General features: G+C 38.6%; 1 protein-coding gene across 7 annotated transcripts in view; it reads left to right on the top strand.

Moving 5' to 3' along the window:
• PRKG1 (protein kinase cGMP-dependent 1) overlaps positions 1-12,629 on the top strand; it is a 1,198,973-nt gene that overhangs the window by 984,031 nt on the left and 202,313 nt on the right. For all 7 annotated transcript variants that reach the window (XM_072803730.1, XM_072803729.1, XM_072803732.1 and 4 more), the window contains one exon: positions 5,500-5,594. In XM_072803730.1, the coding sequence (XP_072659831.1) occupies positions 5,500-5,594 (95 nt within the window). The remainder of the gene's footprint in view (positions 1-5,499; positions 5,595-12,629) is intronic.

Below are 12,629 nucleotides of genomic sequence, written 5' to 3' on the forward strand. Positions count from 1 at the left end.
AATGGAAGAGTTGGATCAATCTCAGATATGATCCTGATCAAAAGAAGCAAGTTGCAGAACATGTGTGGCGTGTTGCTCTTTTTATGATGGTCGAAACCAGGCAAATGTGTGGTATATGTGCACAGAACGAGATGCGAGTGCATGCAGGCACCTGCATTAATTGCAAACACTAGAACGGGGATCATGAACATCCGGTTCACCACAGACATGTCGGGAGAGTGAGTTAGGACGGCCCATGTGGAGAGGTACGCTAATTTACCCCCGTGTTACACAGAGGGTTCAGTTGTCAAATCAGACTCCTAGGAATCCTAAATCTGGCCAAACTGATGTACACTCATGACTCAGAGAATGTAGGTAAACTTCAAGTTCAGGAGGAAAAAAAAAAAAAAAAATTCCAACCCAGTTTATATCCCAGATTACCAGATACAGTTCCTAAAGTGTCCTCATTCTGCATCAGGAGGCATTTTGATTTGCAAATAACAGGACTAATTTTTAAGTGATATGTGCAGAACGTTGTTTGAAGGGAGAACTGCGGTGCGAGAACTGGGGCTCCTCTATTAGTCACAAAGGAAGGAAAATGATGACTTCAGAGACCCTCATTGTCTAATTAAGTCTTCCCTATTAATCTGTGAATTCCAGGCTGGCTGGCTGGCTGGCTTGCTTGCTTTCTTTCTTAATAATAAGTGTTGCTTTGTTTATAAAACCTGCCAAATTCATACTACACATTTTGTTTTCTTTTTGAATTGTTTTCGCTTAAACATGTTGGTTGTGCACATTGATCCTGTTTAGTGAAGACTTTGATATCAAAGATCTTTATACTGCTTTAAAAGTATCTAGTTTTTAGGGGATCCCTGGGTGGCTCAGTGGTTTAGCGCCTGTCTTTGGCCCAGGGTGCAATCCTGGAGTCCTGGGATCGAGTCCCACGTCAGGCTCCCGGCATGGAGCCTGCTTCTCCTTCCTCCCGTGTCTCTGCCTCTCTCTCTCTTTCTCTCCATGTCTATCATCAATCAATCAGTCTTAAAAAATATATAAAAGTATCTAATTTTTATTTTGATTCTTAATTTTTAAAATTAGAGTTAAAATGGTCTTAAAAACTCAAATTATGAGACTACACATATGTCTTGTAGAAAAAAGTTAATGTATAGACAAGTAAAAAGAACGTTAGAATAAATACTCTTTTGTCTGTCTAGAAGGATAAGAAGTTTATGCTCTAAATAGCATTTTATACCAACAATGAGAGAGCGGTAGTAGTGATAGGGGATATTTATTTTACAATCAAATGCTTGAATTTCTGAAATAGGTGAGAGAAGTTGGAGAAGGGGGAAATATGAGAAAAGTAACCAATTTTTTGAGTACTTTTTTTTTTTTTCAAAAGATAGCATGAGAGAGGGAGAAGGGCAGAGGAGGGGGAGGATCTCAAGCAGACTCACTGCGGAGCCTGGAGCTCAGTCCCAGGACCCTGAGATCACGACCTGAGCTGAAACCAAGAGTCAAACACTCAACCGGGTGAGCCATCCCGGTGTCCCGAGCACTTACTATTAAGAGTCTGCTTTTCATAGATTTTTCTCTTTTAATTCATACACTTATATGCAAGCCCTCCCGTTTTTTGGACAAGGTGATGAGGTAACAGGGGTTTGAACAGGCCCAATATTATCTTTAAGGCTCCAGAGCTGGTTCTTTCCCATAGCAATGTGGATCCTAAAGCACATAGTAATTTCAGGGAGGAGAATAAGCAATATAGGCCGAGGTCACAGAAGCTATCTCTGTGTATGTGACTTTCTCTACCCTGACATTTTTTTTTTTTTAGACTTAAAGATGCAAATGCCCATGCCTGGTGTCTGTGCATATTTAGAATGGTTCATTATTTGTACGAAGAAATAGTGTGGAAATTACAGTCTTAAAGGAAAGCTTTTATTCTTGCTCTTTGAACTGCTTATCTTTCCACATATATGGATTATCCGGGTAGGTTTTCCTTCACACTTGTCGCATCAGCAGAAAGTGGTCTATTTGATAGGTGACCCACTTTTTATGGCTCTGTTAGTGCGTTTCAGTAACGTCTTTGTAAAGCGTATTTCCGAAGCCACTGAAATCTCCCCAGGCCTTGCATGCATCTGCCATTTGGAATTTCTAAACATTTTTGTTGTTGTTGTCAATCAAATGGCAAATGTGTAATTGTGTAACGTATCCTTATATCTAATTGTGAATTGATGATCTCAGGTATAGTTCACCTTAGTTCATGACTTTTTTTTTTTTTTTTGTAGTAGCAAGGGCTGACAAATAATTTCGTTGGGTTGTGCCTCCTGGTAACAGGTGAGAAAACTGAGACCCAGAAATAAAACAATGCATTGATGTGTATCACAGTTTGGTCTCTAGAACATTTGCATCTGAATCACCTACATTAATCTTTTGAAATACAGATTTTCAAGGCCCATTAAGTTAGAACTTCAAGAATAAGGTTCCAGTAGCCTTTATTTTTTTTCTTCCATTTTTTTTCAGATTTTTAAAATTTTTATTTATTCATAAGAGACACAGGGAGGCAGAGACACAGGCAGAGAAAGCAGCACACTCCCTGTGTGGAGCCTGATGCAGGACTCAATCCCAGCACCCTGGGATCACACCTTTAGCCAAAGGCAGAGGCTTGGCTAAAGCCACTAAGCCACCCATGTGCCCCTTCTTCCAAGGTTTTTTTTTTTTTTTTTTTTTTTTTTAAGATTTTATTTATTTGTGAAAGACAGAGAGAGGCAGAGACACAAACAGAGGGAAAAGCAGGCTCCATGCAGGGAGCCTGAGTGGGACTCGATCCCAGGTCTCCAGAATCAGGCCCTGGACTGAAGGCGGCACTAAACCTCTGAGCCACCCGGGTTGCCCCCAAGTTTTTATTTAAATTCCAGGTAGTTAACATACAGTGTAATGTTAGTTTCACATGTAGGGTTTAGTGATCCATCACTTACAAATAAGCTCATGCCAACAAATGTGCTCTTTCATCCCCATCACCGATTTAACCCATCACCTACCCACCTCCCCTCCAGCAGCGCTCAGTTTGTTCTCTACTATTAGGAGTCTGTTTTATGGTTTGCCTCTCTTTTTCCCTTCCTTTAGTCATCATTTCGTTTCTTAAATTCCACCTATGAGTGAAATCATGTGGTATTTGTCTTTCTCTGACTAATTTCGCTTAGCATTGTTCTCTCTAGTTCCAGCCACATAGTTGCAAATGGAAAGGTTCCATTCATTTTGATGGCTGAGTAATATTCCATTATATATGTAATATTCCGGTATATATGTATACCACGTCTTCTTTATCCAATTGTTAGTCAATAGATATCTGGGCTCTTTCCTTAATTTGGCTATTGTTAATGGTGCTATAAATATTGGGACACATTTTATCCCTCTGAATTAGTATTTTTGTATGCTTGGGGTAAATACCTAGTAGTGCAATTACTGGATGGTAAAATAGTTCTATTTTTAACTTTCTGAGGAACCTACAGAGGATTCTGTTTTCTAGAACTGTTCTCCACAGTGGCTGCAACACTTTGCATTCCCACCAACAGTGCATGATGGTTCCTTTTTTTCCACTTCCTTGTCAACATCTGCTGTTTCTTGTGTTGTTGATTTTAGCCATTCTGACAGGTGTGAGGTGATATCTCACTGTAGTTTTGATCTGCATCTCCCTGATGAGGAGCGATGTTGAACATCTTTTCATGTGTCTGTTGGCCAACTGGATGTCTTCTTTGGAAATCTGTTCATGTCTTCTGTCCATGTTTTAACTGGATTATTTGGTTTTGGGGTGTTGAGTTGCATCAGTTTTTTTTTTTTTTTTGCCTCAGTTTTTTAATATATTTTAGACACTAACCCTTTACCAGATAAGTCATTTGCAAATATCTTCTCCCATCCCAAAGATTGCCTTTTAGTTGTGGTGTTCCCTTCACTGAGCAGAAGTTCCTTATCCTGATGAAATCCCAGTAGCTCATTTTTGCTTTTGTTTCCCTAGCCTCAGGAGATGTGTCTAGTAAGAAGTTCAGTAGCCTTTATTTTAAATAAGACCCCATACTCGGAAGTTTGAGAATCAATGGGATAGTGTATGTCTGTCCACATCTAAAAAGCCTCATCAGCATGCAAATGAGCATGTCTATGATACAGCTTGGTGTAAGAGGGTTAAAAACTGCATCCCCATGGTTTTGAAACACAGTGTGGAAAAGTAACCAAATGGATCAGTGGAGAATAATAATTGAATTCTCTCCACCTTGCATGTACATTCTTAATACTTATAAAAATTGTGGTCCTTGTCATCCATTCTCTCAATACAGAAACCTGAAGCATAGTATTCTTAAATGTGCTTAGTGTCTTGCATTGTCTTCAGAAATTAGTTTTTTTCTACTTCATTACATTTTCTAGGTAGGTGAGTTTTAACTATTTAACCATTCTAGACAAAACATAGCCAGCATTATGAATATTAGTAGAACTTGAAGGGGAAGTGAATTAACACAAAGGTACCACTTATTGCATTTATGTCTTCATTCATGCAACAAAAACATTATTCTTTTCTGTCCATGGATTGTCATCCAAGTCAGAAGTCCTCTATGGGCTCAAATACCTTGTTTGGATAGTAAAGCTTTCCTGTTGAAGCAACTTCTAGCTCTTTATTACGTGCTTATTATAAATTGTAGAAAATGTCAAAGATATACCCACTTCTTTGAAGAGCATACTGTTATGGTGGGAAAAAAAAAGACATATATATAAAATTCATAGATCCTTTAAAACTGAAATTCTTCTCAATGAAGCTTGTAGACCTTAAGGACTGCCAGGGGTTAGAGACCTGTGAGGAGGCTTCATGACCATGTGAATGGCCTCGGAAGAGAGGTTAGATTCTTCAGGAAAAGAGACAGGCATGTCTTAGAAGAACAGGGCCATACATGCGAGGTGCATAGAGAGATGTTCACTGGAACAATTCCAAAGCATGTAAACAATTTAAACGTCCATCTATAAGGAAGTGGATGAATAAACATGAAAGAAGGCATTGAGTCATTAAAATGGATGAACTAGATTTATCTGTGAAAGGATGGATAAGTAATAAAACAATGTTGAGAGGAAAAAAATGTGAATTGCAGAATGATACATACTGTATTAGGCTATTCATATATTTTTAAAAAGTCAAGCATATAAACACATTAAAGAAGACTGGAGGGATGCTCATTCATTATAGCGCTTGCTTCATAGGAGGTCGGGAGGAGGACTAAGTGAAATTCGAATTTCTGAATAATTTATTACTTCTTGAAAACAGCTTGAAACAGCATAACAATAACTGGAGGGCATTTCTTGTGGTTTGTATGGAAACGTGTGATACTCTTTGGTCCTGTCAGTGGTAATGTACTCATGGTCTTCATAAGAGTAATTTTAAAAGAAGAAACATGAAGTGGAAATCACATGACCAATCAACCAATTAGTTGATTTGATCAATCAGCATGTGCAGTGGATGTAGATTTTCATTGTTTCTCTTTGTAGGTGAATGTCACTCGGGAAGACTCACCCAGTGAAGACCCGGTCTTTCTTAGAACTTTAGGGAAAGGAGACTGGTTTGGAGAGAAAGCCTTGCAGGGGTGAGTAGATCACATGTTATAGTTTTTGCTTGAGTGCTGCATAAATTCCCGTCTCACATATTGAGCTCCTGGCAAAACAGGCTCTATATTTGGTGTTTCTCCTAATCCTGGACCCAGACCCTCGATGGCCATTTTTATTTATTTCCAGGTGGGCTCGTAATGCATTTATATAAGCTCCAGGATTAATCAATTAACTTGTGTCACATCATTTTTATATTAATGGGTAATTTCTCAGCTTTACTCTCCTTGTCCGCAATCTCTATGAAGACTCTAAAAGAGAGGGGAAAGAGTCTCCCCTAAGCTAAGCTTACCTTGTGTGGCAGTTTTGCTCTGAATCCTAGGAAGATGACTGGTTGAGAGTTTGGAAATCCCTGGACTGACGGTACAAACCAAGGATCAGAAGACAGTGGAGGCTTGCTGGGCCTCACGTCTGGGTGGTGGTTGTCATTGCCGCTGTTAGAGATGGAGGTCATGCACGAGAAGATGCCCGGTGGATGGGCTCCAAAGGCTGGACCCAGAGAGACGTTCTGTAAGGTCCCTGAAATTCTTCTACTTGTAAAGCAAGTAGATGCTCGAGAAACAAGCATTTGGGATCTCTTCCTACCAACTATGGACGAAAAACCCAGTTGACTTTGTACTATACATATTGCAGGATGCATGACAAATAGGACAGATCTCTTTGAGCATTCTCTTCTTGTTTTCCAATAAGCAGCACATCTCTATTATCAGTGTATAAATAGATGAGATTTTCAAAACTCAGTGCTGTGTGTATGTACAGAATCAGAAATATATATATATACTTGAATCAGAAATAACCAGTAAACATTTATATTTGTGTCAAATTCCAGATGGCCCAGTGTCTGCTATGGAGGAGCAGCAATAGGATATAATTTATCCCTAAAATATTTGGAACAGGGAGTTTTGCTTCCATTATACTTTCATTTAAAAATTACATTATAGGCATTTTGTTTAAAATTATTATGAAGATACCATTTAGCGGGTTTTAATTTTTAAGCCACAGTCAGATAGCAGCTTTTTTTTCTTTCTTACCCTTTCACAGCTACAGAAATGAGGGATCCTGCTAAGTCCTCTTACGTACACCACATTACCTTATGAAAATTCAGAATTCAATGCATTTCACTTCTTTTTTTTTTTCTTCTCCTTTGTTCATTTGATCCTTATCCGATGAGTATGTATTTGCCATTAGATTTTTTTTTTCTAGAGGCGAAGTTGAAAGAAATACCATGTTCACTGTATGTGCCACAAAAGAATGCAATAAGCATTATCTTTCTAGTATAAAGTGCCCAGACCCATCCTTTGTACTTGAATCCTTCTTTCCCTTGATTATACGTAGAGGATTCTAGAGAATAATGCTGCCTGGTTCCATTGGTTCAAGATTAACTGCCTGTATGAAAAATGTCATTTCCAACAAAGCCAAAGAACCCGAAACATTTTCAGGCATTTCTGATTGAGATCACAAGTGGGACACCAGAAGATACAACATCATTGAAAATGGACAGGTTTGCTTTTGTAGCTTATTGCCACTGGATTTTGGTGCCAAGAAAGCCTTTATGGCAAAAACCCCTTTCAATGGAAGAATGTGTCCTAAGGAGTGACCCTGAGGATGCAGTTCATGGAAAAGTTAGCAGATTGTGTCTGGTGTCAGAATTTGATGGCATTCCATGTAGGTTGAAGTCATTCTGGCATATGGCTATTCTCATGAACTGTCTGGTGCCCAAATCTCTCATATGCATTCAGTCCCAGTCCTCTGCACTGCTGGCTCCTCCCCACACCGCCCTATCTCCCCCTACATACCTTCCCCCACCTACCCTTCCCCCAGGAATTTATTTCCTTCTTGAGCCCTTTGCTTTTGTTTTCTGGAGGCTCAGCCTGGCTCAGCCTGGCTCCATAGGCCTATTCTAAACGCCCTCTTAAATGTCACCGGGGATTTGCTACTTGCAAGTCCTTTTCTGCCTTCCTTGGACTTCCCTTCTCAGCCATGGTTTTACATGCTGACCACTCCTTCCTTCTTCAAATTTCCTTTCCTTTGGGTCCCGTGCAACTGTTAGCACTTGTTAGAATTTTTTATTTGATTTCCTAAAATTCATCAGTGTTGTATCCTCAACTCTATTCCATGCATGTTGACATACATGGGGATCTGTGACAGCATGTCACTTTGGTAAAAAAGTCTAAATCTTATATTCTGATTTGAGCTGAGTATCTGGCGCTTTTCAGATACTCCACATGTATCTGTTGAATGAATGGGTGAACGAATGAACTAAGAGACAAATGAGCCGCTTTAATGAAGCCCAATCAAACATTTGCTTCTTGCCATTGATCACTTTCTCCACTTGGATCTGTTTGAAGGTAAGGGGTTATGAACTCGCTTGTCTACAGGGAGCAGGCTGATAATGTCAATGAGTAGGGTAAGGTGGCAAACTAGAACCCCCCCTTTTTTTTTTTAAAGATTTTACTTATTTATTTATGAAAGACACAGAATGAGAGAGGCAGAGAGAGAGGAAGGCTCCATGCAGGGAGCCCAATGTGGGACTCGATCTCAGGACTCCAGGATCACACCCTGGGCCAAAGGCTCAATCACTGGGCCACCCAGACATAGCTAGAAACCCTTCTGTGAAGAGGAGACCATTTACTGAGCTCCAGCTGATTGTTAGACTTTTTTTTTTTTAAACAGAAAAAATCTAGGTTTTGAAAAAAAAAAAAATACAAAATGTGATTTTGTAACTTGATTTTTGAAAAATGCTCTGCAAGCAAATACGACAACAAACCCAAAAACCAAACCAAACATTTCTACAAACAATTTGACCTGTGGGCTGCCATTTTGTGGTGTCTATCAGATGTGCCTTCTTAAGGCCCTGTATCTAGATTCAATTGAGGGAAACCGATTAGGTGAGGTCTTCTTGATTATTTCCTTGTTTCAATATATTTTTTTAATGTTTTGATGTCTTATGTGTGTAACTTTTTTTTTTTTTACCCTAAGTATGTTCTTTTTTGATCTTTTCTTTGAGTCCCAACATCTCACACAAGAAATTCTAACTTTTCATAAATCAGATTGATTTGTTTCACTGGCTTTCCTCTAAAAACCTTTAAAAATTTACCTTACTTTGAGATAGAAAGTCTTCTGAGCACTGTGTGTATACTTTTGGGTAATAACTATGCTTTTTTGCAAGTCATGTGATTTTAATACTTGGAAGACCAATTACATAGTAGTTAGCATTCTCTGTATGTACCTAACACAGCATTTCAGATTGTCGTTTTCTCACTTATAAAATTTATATGTACTTGGAATTGTTGATTTGTTTTCCTGAGGATATTCAGCAGACCATTAAAATATTGATGGATTAGTAATTTTGACATGAGTCCTTGACCACTCTTTTTACATTTCAGAGTGCCTAATACTAGTATTGGTGAAGCACAGTTGAATGACAGAGCTGAAATGTGAGCTCAGTACCTCGACTCCAGAACTCCCTTCTAGAGTTCTGCCTCTAGACGTAACAAGCTCCATTTCCTTGTTTTGTGCAGACAATAGAGTCCTAGACGTGTAGCCATCTTATAACCTATATAATTACCATCCATTAACCAGTAGCACCTCGTTACCAGAGAAACTGACGTCATGGATTGCCTTCACTTTAGTTGATGTGAAGCAAATTATTCAGTATTCCTTGACTCAACCACTATTTTTTTTTTTTTTTTACTGTAAATAATGGTTTTCCACATCAGAGGAAGGGCAAAATGTCCTTTTTACAGAAGGACTCTTTCCTTACGTACAGGAAAACTAAAGTTGTGTTTGGGAGAAATTACTGCAGGTGTAGTCTGGTAACTCCTGAGTCAATCCATCACACTCTGACGTTACTATGGTTTCAAGCTCTCTCCACCTGTCTTGAAACCACGCAGGATCCGCAGAGGCATCAGATGGTGTCAAACTCTCAGCCACACCCACGCTATGCATCTGGAATAAGGGTGGGGGGAACCCTAAGAGTAAGTGGAAGCTGACAGAGATGGGGCTGAGCTCCCACTTGCCCCTACCCTCTTCCCCTGATGTTTGAGTCTTTGGCGTAGCCTGTGGTTCCAGCCTAGAAGTCAGACTGCCTGGGTTGGGATCCACTTTGTCATTTATGAAGTATGAGACCCTGAGACATTCTTCTTTAATCAGAAATGGAGGTGATGCTTGTACTTAACCTTTTTTTTTTTTTTTTTCCTGGTTGTTGAGAGGAATAATCAAGGGGATTGTTACAAAGCATTTGAGTAAACATCTGTGGAGAATTTAAATTATGGTCAAAACAAAGTTTGTTGCTTCCATCAGCACCACCACCATCTTGTTTTCACTGTTATTATCAACAGCACTGGCATCACCACCATCATCATTCCCCAGAATATTCTGCTACTTCTTGACCAAATTTAGAGCACTTGGTATGACTGGCATAGCATTAGATACGGAGTCAACCACTCTCTGATTATAGAACTTTGAGCCACTTAGCCATTCTGGGTTTCTGCTTCTGAATTTGTAAAACCAAGACAGTTGGACTAGGAGATCTCCAAGTATCCATAGGTCACAGCTTCTGCTTCTGCTTCTCTGGGATTTGGCTTCTTTACATTTGAAACAGACTCCTAGATGCCAGCTGCTGCCCTGTGCCACCCTGATAAATGGTGGCATTTAGTAGAAGGCCACTACCAGTGGGGCACTCCCTCCAGGAGCCCTCCTACTCTTGCCTATCCTCCAACACCTATGCCACATGCCAGCCTCTGTCAGTGTTAATGGAAAAAAGAATAAGCCAAGACGATATGTCCCCAGTTTCTCCCCGCAAGGGCCCTGGATCTTAGGAAGGTGAATGAACATTTCTGAACCTACTTTTCACCCCTCCCTCTTTTTTATAATCAATAAAATGATAGGACATAAAAGGATATAATAATGGATCTAGCAATTAACACTTTGTCATATTTGAATCTGGTAGCTCATGTATTTATTTGAAAATAAAACATAACAGGGACGCCTGGGTGGCTCAGTGGTTGAGCGCTTGCCTTTGGCCCAGGGTGTGATCCTGGAGACCCAGGATCGAGTCCCACATCGGGCTCCTTGCATGGAGCCTGCTTCTCTCTCTGCCTATGTCTCTGCCTCTCTCCCTCTCTGTGTCTCTCCTGAATAAATAAAATCTTAAAAAAAAAAAAAAGAAAAAAAGAAAATATAACAGATACAATCCGAGCCTCTCTGGTATCCATTCTTTCCTTCCTTCCCCTCATCAACTTCTGAGATTGGCCATGCGCATGCTCACCATTCATGTGTCCATGATATATTATGCATATATGATATTCCTAAATGTATGGCTGGATTGTTTTTTGTGTGTGTTGAGTTGTATAAGTTCCTTATATGTTCAGATACTAATCCTTTATCAGATATATCGTTTGCAAGTATCTTCTTCCATTTAGTAGTTTTTTTAGTTTTGTTGATTGTTTTCTGTTGTGCAGAAGCTTTTTATTTTGATGTAGCCCCAATAGTTTATTTTTGCTTTTGTTTCCTTTGCCCTAGGAGACATAGCAAGAAGTATGTTGCTATGGCCAATGTCAGAGAAATTACTGCCTATACTCTTATCTAGAATTTTTATGGTTTCAGGTCTCACTTTTCATTTCAAGTTTATTTTTGTGTGTGGTATAAGAAAGTGGTCCAGTTTCATTGTTTTGCATGTTGCTGTCCAGTTTTCCCAATACCATTTGTTGAAGAGACAAGTCTTTTCCCATTACATTTTCCTGTCAAAGCTTAATTGACCATATAATTGTAGGTTTATTTCTAGGCTCTCTATTCTGTTATATTGATCTATGTGTCTGTTCTGTGCCATTTTGATCTCTACAGCTTTTTAGTATAACTTGAAATCTGGGATTGTGATACCTCCGACTTTGTTTTTCTTTTCAATATTGCTTTGGCTATTTAGGATCTTTTGTGGTTTCATACATATTTTAGGATTATGTTATCAACTTCTGTGGAAAATGCTGTTGGTATTTTAATAGGGATTTCATTAAATTTATAGATTGTTTTGGATCATATGGACATTTTAACAATATCAGTTCTTCCAATCCATGAGAATAGAATATCTTTACATGTGTTTGTGTCATCTTCAATTTCCTTCATCAGTGTTTTATAGTTTCCAGAGTACAGGTCTTTCACCTCCTTGTTTAGGTTTATTCCTAGGTATTTTATTCTTTTTGGTACAATTGTAAATGGAACTGTTTTCTTAATTTCTCTTTCTGCTATTTAATTATTAGTATGTAGAAATGCAATGGATTTCTGTATATTGAGTTTGTGCCCTGCAACCTTAGTAAATTCATTTATCAATTCTAGTCTTTTTTTGGAAGAATATTTAGGGTTTCTTATATAGAGTATCATGTCATCTATAAACAGTGGAAGTTTTACTTCTTCCTTACCAATTTAGATGTCTTTTATTTCGTTTGATTACTGTGCTTAGGACTTCTAATAACTACATTGAATAAAAGTAATGAGTGGTCATCCTGTCTTGTGCTTCATTTTGAAAGAAAAGCTCTCATTTTTTCACCATTGAGTATGATATTAGCTGTGGGTTTTTCAGATATGACCTTTATTATGTTGAGGTATATGCCTTCTAACTGATTTTGTTGAGGCTTTTTATGGATATTGGATGTTGTCAAATGACAGTAGATATTGTACTTTGTCAAACACTTTTTCTGCATCTGTTGAAATGATCATATGGTTTTTATCCTTGTAGATGTGATGTGTTATGTTGATTAATTTTGCAAATATTTAACAACCTTTGCATCCCAGGAATAAATCCCACTTGATCATGTGAAGGATTTTTTTTTTATTTGAGGATTTTTGCATATATGTTTACCAGAGATTAGTAGCCTTTAGTTCTCTTTTATTGTGATATCTTACCTGGTGTTATCAAGGTAATGCTGGGCTCATAGAATAAATTTAGAAGCTTTCTTTTCCATTTTGTTGGACTAGTTTGAAAGGAATATTAACTCTTCTTTAAATGTTCGGTAGAATTCACC

Source organism: Canis lupus, chromosome 27 (genome assembly GCF_048164855.1).
Source record: "Canis lupus baileyi chromosome 27, mCanLup2.hap1, whole genome shotgun sequence".
NCBI classification, from domain to species: domain Eukaryota; kingdom Metazoa; phylum Chordata; class Mammalia; order Carnivora; family Canidae; genus Canis; species Canis lupus.